This window comes from Barbus barbus, assembly GCF_936440315.1.
Source record: "Barbus barbus genome assembly, chromosome: 31".
NCBI lineage: Eukaryota > Metazoa > Chordata > Actinopteri > Cypriniformes > Cyprinidae > Barbus > Barbus barbus.
This window is the reverse complement of record NC_136759.1, coordinates 2304805-2325247: the sequence shown is the minus strand read 5'-3', so window position 1 is coordinate 2325247 and position 20443 is coordinate 2304805. Positions and strand designations below refer to the sequence as shown.

Below are 20443 nucleotides of genomic sequence, written 5' to 3'. Positions count from 1 at the left end.
ATATGAATATTATTTTATAGACCTGAGCTTACATGAGCTAATAACTGTTAAAAAGTTAAATAATAAATATTCAACTAAATGTATTGCTCATTAATGTAACTTTTTTGATTTATTTAAATTAACTCCCTTATTGTTTTGTGTGAAGAATAGATTCTCCAATCAAAGGTGCAACTGAAATCTAGATATTTAGTGTGCAAAGGGTTACTTTTCTGTTTCATGCGCACGATTATATTTAATTTTTTTAAACATGAATCGTATGGGTTATATTTATTATGCTTTTCTGGAGCCTGACAGCAAGCAGAAGCTTTGACATTCTGCTGAACATCTTTCGTGTTTCACAGAGTTATACTGGTTTGAATGATATGAGGGTGAGTAAATGCTGACAGAGCTGTTATTTGTGGTTGAACTAGTCTTGGAAACGAAGGTAATTGAGAATCCGCTCTATATGGTCCTAACTGACCAGTCACCTCCTGAGTAACCTCCTCCAGTCCTCAGAGCCCACGTAATCTGTGTAAGGTTATTATACTAAAGATGCTTTCTTGTTGCTTATTTAACACGTGTGATAAGAATGATGTTCCTGCATGTTTGTCAGTGTCTTTATACGCGTGTGATTGGATTAGGTGTGCATCTTCATTACTTCTGCAAGCCAGAGACGCTAATCTCGCTGATGGAAAAGAGCCGAGCCGTCGGGAACGAACGGCTAGCCAGGGGCGGAGTCACAGCTTACAAATACTGGCCCTGAACACCAGCGTCCACTCACGCTTTAACCCAACACACAACACCACAACAGACAGGTGAGTTACTGCTGCACCAACACAGGTCACACATGTAGAACAGAAAGGTCACAGAAACACACAGTCACTGTGTGTGTGATAAATATTTGTATTGTAATAGTTTTTTATCAAGCGAGTCTAGACTTTTTATTACAATAAGACATTAGACGTCTTATAACAAATATATAGTATAGTAGTGGCCATAGATATTATTATCGTTTAAAGTGAGTCTGCATAGAGCGTTAGGATTTTTATTAAAGTCCTATAATATATAATAGTATTTACAGAGAAAGGAGAAATAAATGTATATTTAAATATACAGTAGTTATTTTATTATTATTATTATTACTACTATTATTATTATAGTTTTTAATAAAGTGTGTCTGCAGCCAATATTCAAATTTGCAGTCAAATTGGATATTAGGCATTTTATAAATATCAAATGTATAGAAGTAATTATGAAGATGATGATGATTATAGCTTTTTATAAAATTTTGCAGTACGTATTAGATTTTTTTTAATTCAAATTATACAATCAGACATACAAATAACATGTATATAGTAGTAATTATTATAGTTTTTAATTAAGCGAGTCTGCAGTTCGTGTTCTTAAAATGTTAATTGATATTTAAGTAATTAAATAGTAATTATGTAGATCGACAGGTAGCTAGATATTATTTATTTATTTTTATTATAGTTAAGAATGAGTCTGCAGTCAGCATTATACATTTTATTAAAAGTAGAGAACATTAGACATCTTATAAATAACAAATAATAGTAATAATGTGATGATGAGAGAGTAATTATTAATAATAGATTATTATTATGAATATAGTAACTGATGATAAATACAGAGACCTGTGTTTGTGTTGAGGTGTTACTCTAGATTAGTGTTGCGAGTCATCGGCTCAGAGCTGAAACTGCTGATCTGTGTGTTTGTGTGAGATAACAGATACACATTCACTACTCATAACATGATTTCAGTATTTAGACGATTCACCACGGAGAGAGAATATTAATACACACAGCCTTTCTATAGCTCAGGCGGCAGGTCATGGGTTCGATTTCCAGGGAAAACAGGAACTGATCAAATGTATATTTTAAATACAATGAAAGTCACTTTGGATCAAAGCATTCGCCAAATGCAGAAATGCATGAAGTGTTTCTTGATCATCATTGTTTCTGTTTCAGCTTCAGCAGACAGAATGAGTCCCAAACACGTCATCTACAAGAAACTCTCCAGAGACAAATCTGTGAGTATCTGTCTGTCCATCGTTTCTTTTTTTTGTCTAGTTTTCATTTCATTGTGTCCTTCAGTTCTGTTTTGTGTAATTATATGTCTGTTGTGCACATGACACAAGTGTTAGTCATCAGTGATTGGTTAACGATGTGTGATGTCATAGGTGGGCGTTTACATGGGGAAACGGGATTTCGTGGATCACTGTGATTTTGTTGATCCAGTCGGTGAGTTTAACAGCCAATCACAGCTCAGCTCACTGCTCTCAACGTGCATCCACACCAGACTCTGATAGTAATAATGCAAAGTGACTATATGGGCAACAGGATATGTCTTGTTTTAGTTTTTTATGTTTAGTTTTTTTTAAAGGCAGCCAAACCCCCGAATTCACCTGAGAATATTTTTTAAATAAATAATAAAAATTATATTTGATATATATATATATCAAATATAATTTTTTATTTATTTAAAAAAAAATTACAATTCATTATTAGCTTTTCATTAACTCATTGTTAGCGAGCCCCAGTTTGGGAAACCTTATTTTAAGAAATAATGAAATCATCCAATCAGTACCGTTCGCCACAATGCAAAACCCTGTAAATGAATTAACTCTGTGAGGCCTGATATATTAAATAAGTCTGAAAAATCGATTTTTTTTAAATGAAAGAATTTATTGAACCTTTTAGACAAAATATTAAAAATAATCTTAAAATATTGTTTTTAAGTATCATATTTGATCCATCAGGCTTTTATGGCTCACCTTTATTTATATAGCGCTTTTAACAATACAGATTGTGTCAAAGCACTTAACAGTATCAGATTAGAGGATAGAGTGTCAGTAATGTATAATAATAAGATTAAACGCTCAGTTTTCAGTTAAAGGCATTTCATTGAGTTCAGAGATGTCATTGTCTAGATCAATTTAGTTAAATAGTATTTGTGAAATCAAATTGACGATAATCGCTAGAAAGGAAGTGTCCTCAACTGAGCAAGCCAGAGGCGATATAGTGAGAACATGGAGGAAAAACAGCTCAATTTTATTCAAAATTATGCAATTCGCTGCAGAGGCTGATATTTACAGTATATGAACAAAAGATGATGAAATTTTAATGCTTGAAATGTAAATCAGTGAGATCTTTATAACTGTATAGCAGATACTTGCATAAAATGATCTAAATATCAGTGGTCACTCTAGATCTCCAATAATATGTCTTAGTTAGATGAGACGGAAATGATCCACACATATAATGCTATTCAATGCTGACTGAGAGATGAAGAAATAAACGCTCCTCAGAAGATGTGAGATGTTTTGGAGGCTTGTGAAGATCATTCCTCCGCTGAGGAACAGTGGAAGTAAAGCTTCTGGAAAGATCCTGATGATCAGATTTGAGACTCAATGATTTTTCTAGAAAATGACTGATGGAGAATCAAGTAAAGCTGAGCTGCTTCAGTCCAGTAAGAGGTCATCTGGAAATATGACTGCAGTTATTCTGACGTTTACTTGATCAAAATCAGTCAAGATTTGACACGAGAAGCTGAAGCTGGATGTTTCTACAATTACACTAAGAGCTTTTACTGGATGAACTCTAAACTATCAATCAGACAGAAGTAGATTGAGTGTGACAGGTTTAAAAGCAAAGTTTTGATCATTTAGAGGCCCTAATTTGCATGATACAGTACACTTTATAGGCTTAAATGAATCTAAAGTCACAGATTTCTCTGTCTCTCTCGTGTGTCAGATGGAGTTGTGCTGATCGACCCCGAGCAGGTGAAAGGGAAGAAAGGTGAGATGTTGACAGACAGATGGCAGTGCGGAGCTGCTGATCACAGCTGTGTGGATGAATTAAAGCCTGTGTTTGTCTGCTCTAGTCTACGTCATGCTGTCCTGTACGTTCCGGTACGGTCGGGATGATATGGACGTGATGGGAATAGCGTTTCGCAGGGATATCTTCCTGTGCACTCGACAGGTCTATCCTCCTCTGCAGGACAAGGAACGCAGCGTTCACACCAAAGTACAGGAGAAGATCCTGCGCAAACTCGGAGACAACGCGTATCCCTTCTTCTTCGAGGTGAAAATCAGTCTGGGTCGCTTTTATTCATGAAAACAGCACAATAACTCTGCTGACAGACACAGGCTTTTACTGATTTGTGAAAATGCTTGTTTTCTCTCAGTTTCCAGATAACCTGCCATGTTCGGTGTGTCTGCAGCCAGGACCCACAGATGCAGGAAAGGTAAACATTATAATCATAAACATTCAGTGTTCTGATACTATTATATTTTTGATTAAAAATTTACTCTTTAAATTTCAATTTTAGTTAGTTTTAGCAATTTTGTTCAGGTTTTTCTTTTTTTTTTTTGTAATTATAAAATGTTAAAAAAAAATGTTTTATATATTTATCCTCCATTTATTTATATATATATATATATATATATATATATAATATAATATATAACCGTGTATATGTGTGATTAATTGGAGCAAAAATGTATGTATTTGTGCAGCGTTGTGCAGTGGAGTTTGAGGTGAAGGCGTTCTGTGCAGAAAATCAAGATGAAAAAGTCCAAAAGAGGTAAGAAAAGTCATAAGCACACAGTATTCATTACCAGACCAACATAAACCCCCCTAAAAGTACAAAACCAGACCAGTACAAGCAAAGCTTGCAAGATGTAGACTGTATGACAAAGTCTTAAAATTCTGCCGATTTGCCAAAAAAAGCCTAATAATACCTAATCGGGTGATGCGGAGTTCAAAAGTATCAATAAAAACTTTGCATCATGCAGTTTTTTCCAAATATTACATTTAAAGACAATTTTTTTTTCATGTAGATGTAGATGTTAGGATGTTATAAACATTGTGATATTCTGTAAAGCTGCTGTAAAGACCCAGACCATGTTCATGTGGTCTTGAGAGTCCTGAGAGCAAAACTTAAGATCCAGACTCCAGCTCTTTACACGATGTGCTCCATATGTCTTTCTGCAGGAGTTCGGTCCGGTTGGCCATCAGAAAGATCCAGTACGCTCCAGATAAAGGCAGTGAGGCTCCATCGGCCGAGACCACCTGTGAATTCATCATGTCTGATAAACCGCTCCACATGCGTGTCAGTCTGGAGAAAGAGGTGAGACGTCCTGCATCATATCTAGAGGCTCTCTTGACTTTTGAGTGCCTTTTGATCTTTTTAACATTAGCAATCACAACCATGAATAAACACAAGTTATTCCATAACTAAACATAAATAAAACTACTGAGTTCTGAGACTGTTGATTGTTACAGACGTATTACCATGGAGAGGAGATCAACATTAGCGTGGACATTGACAACAGCTCCAACAGGAACATGAAGGACTTGTCAGTCTCAGGTGCGTGAACACTTTTGACTTTGAAACTGATGAGAGTGTGTTTTCAGTGTGTTACTGAGTGTTTTCTCTGTTTCTCTGTGACAGTGGAGCAGGTCACTAATGTGGTGCTTTACTCAAACGACAAGTACATCAAAACTGTGGCCTATGAGGAAACCATGTGAGTACAAACACACCATTATTATGCGTAGAGGCGGAGTCTGTGATGTCACATGCAACTATGACATGATAAATGAGCTCACTGCATAGCATAAGCATAAAAATGAAGTAAATAAACAAGCATAAAATTATATTCATAAATAGAATTAGAATAGAACTGAATTAGAATTATTTGAATTTGTAATAACGTTTCACAATATTGCTCTTTTTACTGTACTTTAGAATATATATATATATATATACACACACACACACACACACACACGTACAATACCATTCAAAAATGGTCAGTATGATTTTTTTTTTTTTTAATTAATACTTTCATTCAGCAAGGATGCATTCGATTCAAAAGTGACAGGAAAGACATTTAAAATGTTACAAAAATTCTGTTTCAAATAAATGCTGTTCTTTTGAACTTTCTATTCATCAAAGAATCCTGAAAAATAAAATGTTTTGACTTCTAATATAGCATTAGGAACATTTTGAAGCTTTTTATGTTGTGAAGCACACATCTGATGACTTCTCACTAGGTTCAAATGTAACATTTAGAAGTGTCAACTTTATGATGTCACTGTCAGAATGTTACACTTTGTATCATTATTTTGTAACATCTGTGTTCTATTTATGATGTCACAGGGACACTGTGCCGTCAGGTACGAGTCTGAAGAAGATTTACACCCTTTGTCCTCTACTGGACAATAACCCTGAGAGACTGGGACTCGCTCTGGATGGGAAACTAAAGCACGAGGACACTAACCTGGCCTCCTCCAGCATGTGAGTGCAGATCATTCAGCATCAAGACACTATAAAAATCTTTCTAATTTGTAAATAAGTTATTGGAGTATGTTCACAAGAAAATATTATTTCAGCCTTTCCACTTAAAAACTTTTAATTCAGTGCGTTACTTGCAGTTTTTGTAATTGTGAAATTTACTAAACCAAAATCCTAAACCAGTTTTTTTTTTTTTTTTCCAGTGTACATAGATAATCTTATAAGACCCTAAAAGTCCATAGAGGAAAATTTCACCAAAAACTTCAAATTTGCTGAAAATGTGCTTAGCCTCAGTCCATCCAAGATGTAGATGAGTTTGTTTCTTCATCAGATTTGGAGAAATGTGTCTCTGCATCAGTGCCGTCAGAATGAGAGTCCAAACAGCTGATAAAAACATCACAATAATCCACAAACGTCTTAATGCTGGATTTGTTTCAGCTTTTGTCTTCTCCAGATATTAACTGATGGACTGGAGTGGTGTGGATTATTGTGATGTTTTTATCAGCTGTTTGGACTCTCATTCTGACGGCACCCATTCACTGCAGAGCATCCATTGCTGAGACACTGATGCAGAGACACATTTCTGATGAAGAAACAAACTCATCTACATCTTGAATGGACTAATTTTCATTTTTTGTTGAACTATTTCTTTAATATTCTCTGCAGTGTAAAGGATGAGGTGCTGAAGGAGATTCTGGGAATGTTGGTGGCCTATAGGGTGGTGGTGAAGTGTAATGCAGCCGGGTGAGTGAACATGAGCTGTTTTGAGTTTAGGTTCATACATATGCTAACCAAACCAATATGTGGTTGTTTGGGAAGATGCTAATGGCTTTATTTCTGCTCTCTTACAGCCTCGTTGGATCCAGGTGAGTGTTGAATCCAGTAAAGTTGTCTAGACTTTGTGAGTGTGTACGTTTGTAAGATGTGATCATGTGTTTTTCAGTGAGGTTGCTGTGGAGGTTCCCTTCAAACTCATGCATCCCAAACCTGTTCCAGGTGAGCTGATCACATTGCCAGTCCTGATTTCACAGCTATTCTCTCATCACAGAACACAAGTTTAAATCATACCTCAGTTTCTAAAATCAATTAAATTAAATGCACATACATAGGACTACAGTACATGGAGCAAATTTCACTCACATAAACTATATTGTCAATATTTAATAACCAGACATTCATCCACCTAGAACAGTTGTAAACTCATTAACACATACAGAAAATGTTTTGCTCATATCAACTTCCAATATAAGTGCCAGTGTTATTGTAGTATCACTGAGCTATTACTATAGCTTTCATTAGTATTTTAATTTGTTTTTTCTGTTTATATTTTCTGTTTTAATTTTAATTTTAATTTTAGTAACTTGCAATTTTGAGTTTATGTAGTTTTTATTCATTTTTATTTCAGTTTTAATTATTTTAGTGCATCAAGTTAAACTGAGTGAAATTGTGAAAAGCTGCCTTTGCAACTAGCTGAAATTATTTTTAATTAAAATTAAAGTTTAAAATAAAAAAATAAAATAAGTTATACGTATTTAAAAATATTTTATTGTATTTCAGTTTAGGTTTATTTTAATTCAAGTAAGAAGTTTTTTTTATGGTATTATTTTTAGTTGATTATAACCCTGATAAGTGCATTACTGTAAGCATGAGTTGTTTTTACAAACTAATGAATCTTCTGAGGTCATGTAATTGTGAATTTGAATGGGATTTAAAAGACAATTCATATTCAATAATATGTGACCCTGGAGCACAAAACCAGTCATAAGGGTACATTTTTAAAAATTTAGATTTATGCATCATCTGAAAGCTTTCTATTGATGTATGGTTTGTTAGGATCGGACAATATTTGGCTGAGATACAACTATTTGAAAATCTGGAATCTGAGGGAGCAAAAACATCTAAATATTGAGAAAATCTCCTTTAAAGTTGTTCAAATGAAGCTCTTACCAATGCATATTACTAATCAAAAATGAAGTTTTGATATATTTACTGTAGGAAATTTATAAAATATCTTCATGGAACATGATCTTTATTTAATATCCTAATGATTTTTGGCATAAAAAAATAAAATAAAATTCCCATACAATGTATTTTTGGCTATTGCTACAAATATACCCCAGCGACTTAAGACTGCTTTTGTGCTCCAGGGTCACATATTAAATTTAATTGGTTTCATAACTGATGATTTTTACAACATTAACACTGTTATTTTCCTGCTTTGAAGCAATCTGTATTGTATAAAGCGCTATAGAAATGAATGTGACTGGACTTGATCTGATAATAACAATGTTATCTGCTTTCTTTTCTCCCTGTTCTCCTCGTCCTAAAGAGAGGTAAGCCACAGTTATGATTTTCCATTGTGATCGTCCATTATCTGGGTGTATATTCAGTGGGGTTCATGATATAATCTTATGCTATATGTGCTGTTATATAATACCCTGCATATAGAGTCCTCGTGTCTCTGATTGCACGTGTTTGTTGCACAATGTGTGGCGTTTACTTCCCTGTCTTTAATTTGCAACAACACACACACTCTTGAGACGATAAACGATCCACGTTGGCTCTGGGAAGGGAAAGTTGAGAGCGTCAGTATCTCTGATATCGGTGTCCCATCTAAATGCGATCGGTCTCTTGTGTGGAGCCCCAGTTTAGCGTCGTTCTTTCAGTAAATCTGTTGTTAGTGTTCAATAGAAACTGTATTCTGACATCAGAACAGGGGTGTGTGTCGTTGACATAAAACACCTTTGTTCCTGTTTTCGGATTTACTGTTCCTCTTCATCTTCACATCTGCGATTCTATCGGCATTGATTGAGTTTCTTGTTTGTCTCTTTGTGTGTTTAGTGAAGACACAACTGACCTGGTGTTCGAGGAGTTTAAACGCTCCTATCTGAAAGGAGTCATCGGCGACGATGACGAATCTCCGGCTGAGCCTTGAGAGCCTTCTCTATGAAGAGTGCTCACGTATGAGTGTTTTGCGCAGACAGACTCATTCGTATAAAGATTCATAAGCATTTATGGATGCATGCTGAGACTGTGTAGATGTTGTGATGTGCACTAATGCAAGAACTTCTAAGCCAGGTGAGAAGAAACAATCGGCCAAATCAGCGTTTATGCTGCAGTCTCCATATATTCACTGCAAATGATGTATATTGTAGTAAACCTGATCACCGCTGCTAAATATTTGCATTTAGAACCAAAAAAGCTCTCCTAAAATTTATGAAATCATTATTCCAAGTGTGAATCAAAAGGCTTCCTAGAATACTGAAATTATAACTATAATATATGCTGATATATAGTGCATTTTATTTGTCTCAAATGGATGTATTGCATAGTAAATTAGAGGCAAATTCTGTTTGTTATTTGCTCTTTAAATGCTTTGAACTAAAAGAAAACTGTCAGCAAAACATCTAGGTTTAGATGATCTCTGTACCAAAAGACTGATCATTTATAACGAAACCTTCATTTCAAAACTAGTTTCAAAGCCTTGTACCATATGTAGTTAAATAAGTTTGTAAATTAGTCTCGTAAAATTAGTTTAATTAACCAAAGATTTGAACATACAATTTTAGTGTGCAACTTCTTATAGCAGCAATCCAGAGATAAACTCAGACCTGTTTACCTTTAATAATCTGTTTCAATTGAGGAGCATTTCTTGTTGCATTAACAATAATAAATCTATTTTCATGCTTATTTGACTGTTGTGTTGTTTATATACTGTTATAGTTTTCATTAATATTTTGCATTGGTTTTCATTTATATATATATTAGTCATTATCATATTTCAACTTATTGCAGCAAACCTTCAATAAGTTTTTGTCAGGTAGTTGGCAAGTGTTTTTCTTTATTTTATTACCAGTATTAGTTTCATTTAATAACAACAACACTTAAAAGATGTAAGCTAGGCAGCTCACATAGGGTTTTGGAACAGAGTTGTTGCATTTTAAAATTTCCAGATGAAATATTCAAATAAAAATGTTCAAACATGGCTACATTGGTCATTGACACTTCCTAAGGCATTTGTTGGGACGTGCCTTGTGGTTCTTGGTTTGGTCTTATTTGCTCAGGTGGTACTAAATTGACTAGTGGAAAGTGGAAAAAGGATCAAAAACAAGGAGTCGGATTAATAGTTTACAATTTATTGGAAACGTAAGGGTAATCAATACACAGAACATGAGCATGAGCATGTGTTGTGTCATTGTTACATGGTCACTGCTAGAATTCACAGCACCCAGGACAATTTGGGTGGGCCCCCTATTCCCTGGACACATATAGGCAACACCAGAATATTGTGTGTCTGAATAATGCATACTCAAAAGATATAAGCCCAAAGTAAAGAGACTCTCTCTCTCTCTCTTAAACGGGTGTGTAACACTTCAATCGTGTAAGACAACCCCTCTCTTTCTTGTACCTCTCAAATACTTCTCTCCACTCACCTATCCTGAAACACATGCACCGGCCCACCCAGTTTTCCTGTTCTCATTCTCATTTTCACTCTTATTCACAGTGTGTCCACTGAATAGCTGCAAGGATGATTTAACAGCTGATTGGTGCGTTCCTGCATAAACTGGTCTTAAAATAGAATCTACATGTAATCTGGGATAATATTGAAACAATAGAGGTTCATGTTTTGGGGTTGAGGTTGGATCATTTTAGAGGTGTGGTTAAGAGTTTAGGGTGCCGGGTGTAGTTAGCAATTTGGGTAAAAGTTTAGAATGTTGGGTGAAGGCTAAAATTAGGGGCAGGTCCAGGTAGCTGATAAAATATTAGGTTTAGAATGTTGGGTGTAGGTCTAGGGTGTAGATTAAAGTTTGGTGAAGTTTTAGAATGTTGGGTGTAGGTTAACAGATTAGGTTCTAGGGAGTTGATAAATGTTTAGGTTTAGAATGTTGGGTGTAGCCCTAGGGCGTAGTAAAAAGTTTGGGTGAAGGTTAACAGTTTAGGTTGCAGGTCTAGGGAGTAGACCTAGAGTAGAGTTTAGGTATAGCATTTTGTTTGTAAGTCATGGGTGTAGATAAAAGTTTGGGTGGAGGTTTAGAATGTTGGGTGTTGGTCTAGGGCAGTGCTTCCCAATCCTGTCCTGGATGTGTCTGATAAGGGAGACATACAAAATGTGCAGGGCTAGGAGTCCTCCAGGACAGGTTTGGGAAGCACTGGTCTAGGGAATAGGTCAAATTTAGGTTTATAATTCAGGGTGTAGATTAAGTGTTTAGGGTCTAAGGCCAGGGGTCTCCAACCCTTCTTTTGGAGAGCTACCTTCCTGTATTCTTCAGCTCCAACCCTGCTTCACCTGCCTGTTACTTTGACGTAATCCTGAGCACCTTGATTAGCTGTTGTGTTTGAATAGGGTTGGAGCTAAAATCTGCAGGATGGTAGCCCTCCAGGACCGTGATTGGCTGCCCCTTGTCTGGGCTGAAGGTGGTGGTTTAGAATGTAGGGGTTGGTTAAGGGTTTAAGGTGTAGGTTAAGAGAGTAAGGTATACATATGGGTCTCTACGGAATTCCCCAGGACAGATCTCTGTCAGGGAACGCTGGCTCATCTCCAATGTTAGCAGGTTGTCCAGGGCCACCTCTTCCAAACATGTCATCACATCTGTCTGGGTACAGCAAAAACCCGCTGAATGTGCTGCTGGCCTCGCTGGCGGTGTACATGCCGTTAGTGGTGGAGTCTTTCACTTGCAACCACACCCAGTCACCCTGGTGCAGACTCATCACCACCTGTTGAGAGGCGGTGTTCATTTCCACTGGCGTAGTTGTCCTCACCACTGCCTCGAAGTTGTGGAAGAGTGCGACCTTTAACATACGGGTGGACACTTGCAGATGGTAGCTAAACACATAGGTTCCGTTAACCGGGACGGTGTAGACACCATTTTCAGGGTTGTAGTGCTGGTTTAAGTTGTAGATGATACGTTTGAAAGGCACTGGGCGGTTCGGTATAGGATAGGGGGTGAGCAAAGCAGCAGAGAAAGCAGATTGCACGGTGGGTGAACAGGGTCCGGGTATACCAGTCATTCCCATCTCTCCCTGGTCACCTTTAGGTCCTGTGGTTCCAGTTTGACCCGCCGGCCCTATTGGACCCTGGTCTCCCTTCTCACCCTTTTCACCTGTTTGACCCTGGGCTCCTGTAACCCCATCTTTACAATTGCACAGGCCCTGTGGACCTTGGTCACCCTTCTCCCCTGGTACACCTGGAACGCCAGGCCCCCCCGCCACACCCGGATCGCCCTTCATCCCTTTGGGACCAGGGTCTCCATTCAGCCCAGGTAACCCTCGTGTACCTGCAGGGCCGGGAAGACCTGGCTCACCTGCCGGCCCTGGTAAGGGCTCACAGGTCTCTGGGCACTGACCATCTTCTCCCTTTGGACCCTGTTCTCCCGAAGGACCATCAAAACCACGGTCACCCTTCTCACCTGGGAAGCACATATATGATAATATGGTCACCAAGACCCATAATGGGCATTGTGTGTATCTAAATGCTAATAGATTAATGAAGATTCACTGACCTTTAAATCCCCTGTCTCCCTTCGGACCTGAAAATCCAGTATGACCAATGTCACCCTTATCTCCTGCATCACCTTTCTCACCTGTGGGTGTGTAAATTACATAATTACCAGATTTAACTCAATTGATTTAAATTGACACCAGTTTTGGAGGGTAACTAACTGACCATGGTCTCTATGATCTACTTAAAGGGATAGTTCATCCAAAAATGAACATTTTGGGTGAAGGTTCAGAATGATGGGTGTAGTTTAATTAATGCGTAGGTTTAGAATGTTAGGTGTAGTTAGAAGTTTGAGAATGCTGGGTATAGGTCTAGGGAATAAGTAAAGTTTAGGTTTAGAAGGTTGGGAGTTAGTTAAGAGTTTGGGTTACAATTGTAGATTTTAGGGTGTAGACTAAGTGTTTAGGGTCTAAGGCCAGGGGTCTCCAACCCTGCTTTTGGAGAGCTACCTTCCTGCATTCTTCAGCTCCAGCCCTGCTTCAACACACCTGCCTATTACTTTGACATAATCCGTAAAAAAAAAAAGGACGTAATGAAAGTTGTCATCATTTACTCACCCTCCACCTGTATGGGTTTCTTTTTTTCTCTTATACACAAAAGAAGATATTTTGAAGAATGTTGCTAACCAAACAATTGCTGGCAGCCATTTGATTCCAAAGTATTTTTTTCAATACTATGGCTACCAGCAACTGTTTGGTTATCTACATTCTCTAGAACATATTTCTTGTTTTTAACAGAAGAAAGAAACTTGTATAAATGACAAAATGTTCATTTTTGGGTGAACTATCCCTTTAAGCTTTCAATGCTTTTTGGAAATGCATCCAAGGCAGTAACTAATCATTTCTCCACTATAAGCGGGAAGCTTGTAGTATGGGAAGCCACAATTTCAGACTAGCTTCCCCAACACGCACACATTCATACTGAATAAAATACATCATACAAGACTTGTTCTCGAGTCTCACCCTTTATGCCAGGACGTCCTGTGAATCCTGGACGGCCGGGAAGCCCAGTGAGGCCTCTTGGTCCTGAACTACCAGGAACTCCTGTGAGTAACAGATGCAGTTAGTAAAACCTTTGACGATAATCAACAGAGTATGTGTAAGACAATACAGTGGAGTTCGTACCTGGCAGTCCGCGGTCGCCTCTGTCTCCTTTCTGGCCTCGGTTTCCGGAGCAAGCGGAGCAGATGCAGAACCAGGGTACCTGGTCCGCTGTGGGTGGAACCGGAGCTTCCAGAATCATCTGACAATAGGATAAATCAGGCTCCGCAAATCCTGTTTGTGTCAGGTTTTCAGGGGGTAACCCAAACTCTGTTGCACGGAGTTCAGGAAGTAAAGCACACTGGCCGAAAGACAAACACAGCAACACCCCTACGATACCCCTCATGTCCTGTAGACAAAAACATAGAGTTAAATCTAATTACAGAGCACCTTTAAAATATTTTGTTACTGTCTCAAAGCAAGAAGAGTCCAGATTGTTTAATTTTAATTGTTGCTAGAGCATTGCTGGATAGCATGTTCTGACTGGTTGCTATTGTCATTTTAAATAAAAGATTATCTATCTCTATCTTTGGTGATTTAAGTTTGAGCACCTTTGACCTGGCAAACACCACTGATAAATATACCACTTTTGCTATAAAATAAAGAATAATATATAAAATATGGTATAATGGAACAAAAAACTCAACTACAACACTAAATATTTAACTCCGTTTAGTTTTTAGTTTTTTTTTTGCAAAATGAATAACCGTCATTTTCATTAACAGCAGTTAGGTAAGACGGATAGGCATATTGATCACCCACCATGTTCCAGTGAAGCAGCATCTTGCTCTTCATCAGTCCAAGTTAAGTGTGTGAAAAAATCTCTGATGTTCTGACGACCTGCACTTATATACCTGCACCTGTGCCTGTGTTTGTGTGTATTTGACCGCTGGGACTTGGGTTTTTTCCTCTCTTCATTCTCTGCGACCTCATTAGGCCAGAATATCATGAGTAATAATATAGTGGAGAGAAAACTTCTGCCTTTGTGTGTGTGACACAGCAGTGTGAGAGCAGGCGTGGATCCGTCAGGACTGTAACAGGAGAGAGTTGATGCGTCTCTGGAGATGATTTATAATACAGGGAAGTATGGGAACACGGCAGGCCTCCGACCCGATCCAGATCAGATCTCTCACACACACACACACACAGAGGATTCTCTTTCTGTAAGAGCCAGTCAACAGAATATGTAACAAGTAATACCTGGAATATCTTATCACAGATCTGTGAAGAGTATCCCATAATGCAGCAGTACATTTATTTTAATCTTTTATTTTGACAGCAAAAGTGCCACAATGAATTTATTGAAGAGTGATGGCTGTGCTATTTATTTCATACAGTTCTGACTTCTCATTATTTAATGACAATTATCATGCACTAAATCTGCATATTATGACTTAAAATAAGTCGTTTGTTGACACTGTGGCTTTCAAAATATTTCACATATTGTTGGAGCATTTCAACCAAGAACAAACAAGAAAATGTTGTTTACAGTAATGTGTAGCTTGTATTTTTGTTATAATGATAATTGTTATTATTAAAATTATGTATTTATTATTTATTTTTAAACAAGAAGTGTCTTTAAGGACTCAACAGGCCACTCTACAAAGTGTTCAAAACTGTTTGTTATTTGACACTTTTGTTGGTTATGTTTTACTTTTTTGTTACAGAATAGCTTTCAAAAAAAAAGGCCAACAAATAAATAAAAATAACGGTCATCCCTGTCTTAAAAAGTTAGTTTTTCCCAGTGCAATCTTTACTTGCGTTGTAAACGCATCAATGCAAAGGTGATTTTACTCACTTAGGGGCAACTGTATTGCTAACTTGTATTTAACTCAATCCTTTATGTTCAAAAACTGTTGTGGGTCAAATTTACCTTCATTGGTTTCCATGCATTTTGCCTAAAATTTACACAAAAAGCCCTAAAGATTCATGCAAAAACAGAAAACCTCTATTGTCGTTTTTCATAAAATATTTTATGTTACAGCCTTATTCCAAAATGGATTAAATTCATTATTTTCCTCAATTCTAAAGTACCCCATAATGACAACGTGAAGGAAGTTTGTTTGAAATCTTTGCAAATTTATTCAAAATAAAAAATGGGTGGGGGGGGGGGGGGGGGATCACATGTGCATAAGTATTCATAGCCTTTGGTCAACACTTTGTTGAGGCACCTTTGGCACCAATTACAGCCTCAAATCTTTTTGGGTATGATGTGACAAGCTTTGATCGTCATCATGTGGCAATTATCTGCCATTCTTCTCCTCTCAAGCTCTGTCAGGTTGGATGGGTGCAGATGCACATTTTCAGGTTTCTCCAGAAATATTTGACTGGGTTCAATCCCAGGCTGTGGCTGGACCACTCAAGGACATTTACGGAGTTAAGCCACTCTTGCTGTGTGCTTAGAGTCATTGTCCTGTTGGAAGGTGAACCTTCTGCCCAGTCTGAGATCCTGAATGCTCTAGACTGGGTTTTCATTAAGACTCTCTCAATATTTTGGTGCATTGAGCTTTTCTTCCACTCTGATGAGTCCCTCAGTCCCACAGCATGAGGCTGCTACCAGCACACTTTACTCTTGGGATGGTACTCTGCAGGTGATGAGTTAGTTTCCTTCAAACGTGATGCTTGGAATTGAGGTTCATCAGACCACAGAATCCTGTTTCTCAGAGTCTGAGGGTCCTTTAGGTGCTTTTTTGTAAATTCCAAGTGTGTTTCCATGTGTCTTCACTGAGGAGAGGATTGAGTTTGGCCACACCGCCAAGATTTGGTGAGTGTTGCAGTGGTGATTGTCCTTCTGTAGGTTTCTCCCATCTGCATTTATGACCATGGAGCTTAACTAAAGTGACCATCAGGTTCTTGGTTACCAGTCTAGACAAGCCCTTCTCCATCAATTGCTCAGTTTGTCCAGGAGGCCAGCTCTAGGAAGAGTCCTGATTGTTTCAAACTTCTTCCATTAAGGGAAACAGCTTCTGTGACCCTTCAATGCTGCAGAAATTTTTCTGTACCCTTCCCCAGATCTGCACCTCGATACAATCCTGTCTTTGAGGTCTGCCGATAATTCCTTGGACTTCATGGCTTGGTTTGTGCTCTGATATGCACTGTTAACTGTGGGACCTTATATAGACAGGTGTGTGCCTTTCCAAATCATGTCCAATCAACTGAATTTACCACAGGTGGACTCCAGTCAAGTTGTAGAAACATCTCAAGGATGATCAGTGGAAACAAGATGCATCTGAGCTCTTGTACTATTTGAGCTATTTGGGGAACTATTTGTGCTACAGGCTTTCCTGTAGCTCAAATAGTAGAGCATGGCACTAGCAACGCCAAGGTCAAGGGTTCGATTCCCAGGGAAAGCAAGAGCTGATAAAATGTAAAAACTGTAACTTGAATGCAATGTAAGCCGCTTTGGATAAAAGCGTCTGATAAATGTAAATGTAAGCTCAATTATGAGTGTCATGGCAAAGGCTGTGAATATTTATGTACATGTGAGTTTTATAATTTTTAATAAATTTGCAAAGATTTTAAACAAACTTCTTTCAAGTGCCATTATGGGGTATTGTTTGTATAATTTTGAGGAAAATAATGAATTTGATCTATTTTGGATTAAAGCTGTAACAACAAAATGTGGAAAAAGTGAAGACATACTGAATGTACCAGCAGGAGCAGAAGTGTCTCTGGTTATGGTTATGGATTAGTTTAGTGCTTGAAAAAGAGGTGTGTCTTCAGCTGTTCCTTGAAGATGTTAGAACAATAGAAATCAACGGGAATTCCCCAATTAGTTAGCCTGGGAAATGTGCATCCTTTGTGCCTGACCTGGATCAGATTCGCTTGACTAATATGAGCTGGATAATCACATTGTTGTCTTCTGTAGAGCTGCTTTTGCAGTTTATTTAATAACAAATTTAAAGCTTATTTGTTATTTAATTATTGATTAATTAAAACTGCTTTAGTGATGAATTGGATTTGTTTCATAACTGACAAACCTTGCAACATTGACACTATACAGAGATTAATCAAAATTGAACAAAATCGAGTTGAATAATGACACTATTATTTGTTGAAACAATTTTGACTGAAATTTCTAGTAAAAATCATGAGTAACTCCAAAAAAACGGTTATTAACAAATGAATTAAGCATTACATTTTGAAGTAGAAAGAATGAAATGTAAAATGCACTTTGAAAATATTTGTTTTTATTTACTTTGAAAAAAAAATTAACAGTGTGTGCTGCTTCACAGCATCATACAGTATTTAATAATTGATTAATTTTGTGGCATTAGCACTGTTGTTTTCCTGTTTATTAAGCTGCATTGAAACATTCTGCATTGTATAAAGTGCTTAAATGTGATCAGACAATAGTGCACATAAAAAAGTGTTTATGTAACAAAGATCATGCGTGATGCGTGGTAAAACACACACATTATGCAGGATCGGTTTCCATCTCAGTTTTCTTCCCTATCACATGGTAGCATGAAAAAAGAACGAAGAAAGGTGTGTGTTTGTGCGTATTTGTGAGAATTAACGAGTGTGTTACTGAAGTCAATGCTGTGTTGTTTAGAAAGAATGTGTTATTATTTGAAGGGAATGCATCCTAATGAGAGCTAGTGTGTATTACTGAGGAAGCATGCATTGGCAAGATGTGAAACACAGATGTGAAACTGGACACACAAACACAAACAAAGCCACGGCCGCTTCTTCACAGCACCGCCAAGCTCCTGACCCTGTTTCTACTGTCCTGTGCTTCTTTATACGGCCGTGCTGTGATTATTGTCTTCATTCCAGGAAGGAATTCCATTACAGCTGTATGTGCTGCATAACCCCTCCAAAACCCATCAGGATCAAGTCTACAGTTACACACTCAGCAATCATTGCTGTATTTATTACATTAGGGTGTATATTTACAGGAAACACACACTCTCGCTATTATATTCTAGACCGTTCCATAACCTCAGCTTGAACATTTCGCTGCAGGCTGTTGTGATGTTATTGTGCTTTCAATGTCCACAGCTTTTTCTTGAAACATTCATCAATCACCTGAAGAAACAGCTGATGCTGACTCAGATGGACCTGTGCATGTGGACAATGTCAAAAAAATGATGATATCCAAAACAATACATAAAGTGACATAAAAAAGAGGAGGCACACTTCCTTCCTTCCAGAAAGGATGTTGGATTTTTGAATTAATTCTTTGATTTGTGGAATAGTACATTATTTTACAGGGTTGTTCGTAAATGTAGCATTGCATCAGTGCCTCAGCAATGGATGCTCTGCAGTGAATGGGTGCCGTCAGAATGAGAGTCTGATAAAAACATCACAATAATCCACACCACTCCAGTCCATCAGTTAATATCTGGAGAAGACTAAAGCTGAAACAAATCCATCAAGTCATTTTAAATGCAAAAATGAAGCAACTCACAGTCTGAATCAGGAGTGAAATATGCACAGATCAAGTACCCTTTACAAGCCAAAAGTCACATTTTGATGTGAGAGGACAACAGAGGATAGACTTTTTCACTGAATGAAGTGTTATGGATTATAGACTCATATCATAGCTGGAAGTTAATCACCTGTGTTTTGGTGTTTTGAAGTTGAAATATGCTCCAATAAAGTTTCATAAACACAAAGTGGCTTGAAACACTTTATCTATTGATTTAACATTTAAAACGGTACAAACTTCTTTTTGACTGAAAGCGTGCTTTTGGTACCTTTCTTTAAAATACATGATACTTAGTATATGTTCGAATGTTCCCATTCATTTATTAAGTCAAGTCAAGTTGAGCTTTATTGTCATTCTGCTACATGTGGGGATACAGTGGAATGAAATGCCACGGTGCTACATAAATACAGACATGCAACAATGAAGTAAAAAACACTATAAACCTATACACAACTAACCTACTGACAGATTTTAACTATAAGTATTTACCCTATACAAACTAAAAAATAAAAGATAAAAAATACAAACTATATACCGTACTGGGAATGTGTGCTCTGCATTTAACCCATCCAAGTGTACACTCAGTAGTGAACATACACCAGTAGTGAACATACACCCGGAGCAGTGGGCAGCCAATGCTGCGGCACCCGGGGAGCAGTTGGGGGTTCGGTGCCTTGCTCAAGGGTCTCACCTCAGTCGTGGTATTGAGGGTGGAGAGAGTGTTGGTTATTCACTCCCCCCACCTACAACCCCTGCCGGACCTGAGACTCGAACCCACGACCTTCAGGTTACAAGTCCAACTCTCTATCCATTAGGAAACATTCCATTTCATAATTTTGCAAACAATATGGAAATGATCCTTTTGAATGTTCTCTGAACGTTCTGAAACAAGTATTAACATTAAAAAAAAAAAAAAATGTTAGATGAGCATCTAAAAAGTTTCAGAAAAAAAGTATAAATAACATTTTTGTGCTAATGTTTTAAGAACAGATCATTTTAAACAAACATTCTAATAATGTTACTACTCTAAACAATGCTAGGTTGTTTGAACCCAACTTTGGGTCAAATATGGACTAATCCAGCTGTTGGGTTACATTTTTACATTAAAATTGGGTTAGTCCATATTTGACTCAAAGCTGGGTTGAAACAAGCTAGCATTTTTTAGAGTGTAGAAGA

The 20443-nt window shown here is 37.4% G+C and overlaps 2 protein-coding genes across 4 annotated transcripts; one reads left to right on the top strand and one right to left on the bottom strand.

Moving 5' to 3' along the window:
- The first annotated feature begins 620 nt into the window (after nucleotides 1–620).
- Nucleotides 621–10272, top strand: LOC306850899 (S-arrestin-like). 3 transcript variants are annotated; one of them, XM_079386847.1, is made up of 15 exons: nucleotides 761–794; nucleotides 1965–2026; nucleotides 2177–2237; nucleotides 3750–3794; nucleotides 3880–4079; nucleotides 4183–4242; nucleotides 4514–4581; nucleotides 4992–5127; nucleotides 5283–5367; nucleotides 5452–5524; nucleotides 6160–6297; nucleotides 6961–7038; nucleotides 7146–7160; nucleotides 7238–7290; nucleotides 9136–9983. In XM_079386847.1, exons 2-15 carry the CDS (start codon nucleotides 1979–1981, stop codon nucleotides 9183–9185), a joined length of 1110 nt encoding a protein of 369 aa, XP_079242973.1. In that variant the 5' UTR covers nucleotides 761–794; nucleotides 1965–1978; the 3' UTR covers nucleotides 9186–9983. The 3 variants fall into 3 exon arrangements, 1 of the variants encoding a protein (XP_079242973.1); XR_013782451.1 differs by lacking the exon at nucleotides 7146–7160 and having other exon boundaries at nucleotides 621–794; nucleotides 6961–7042; nucleotides 9136–10272; XR_013782452.1 differs by lacking the exons at nucleotides 761–794; nucleotides 7146–7160 and adding an exon at nucleotides 1704–1866 and having other exon boundaries at nucleotides 6961–7042.
- A 1512-nt stretch (nucleotides 10273–11784) lies between these two features.
- On the bottom strand, nucleotides 11785–14766 carry LOC306851230 (uncharacterized protein; the record flags this gene model as incomplete). The annotated part of the gene is made up of 5 exons (XM_079387394.1): nucleotides 11785–12701; nucleotides 12795–12875; nucleotides 13756–13836; nucleotides 13918–14208; nucleotides 14688–14766. 5 exons carry the CDS (start codon nucleotides 14764–14766, stop codon nucleotides 11785–11787), a joined length of 1449 nt encoding a protein of 482 aa, XP_079243520.1.
- Nucleotides 14767–20443: the final 5677 nt, after the last annotated feature.

Excerpts from the sequence above, each read along its gene's own strand:
- LOC306850899 (XM_079386847.1), top strand. The coding sequence starts at position 1,979 with ATGAGTCCCAAACACGTCATCTACAAGAAACTCTCCAGAGACAAATCT. Across the intron at positions 2,238-3,749 it reads TGATTTTGTTGATCCAGTCG|ATGGAGTTGTGCTGATCGAC; the intron begins GTGAGTTTAACA and ends CTCGTGTGTCAG. Across the intron at positions 7,291-9,135 it reads GCATCCCAAACCTGTTCCAG|TGAAGACACAACTGACCTGG; the intron begins GTGAGCTGATCA and ends TTGTGTGTTTAG.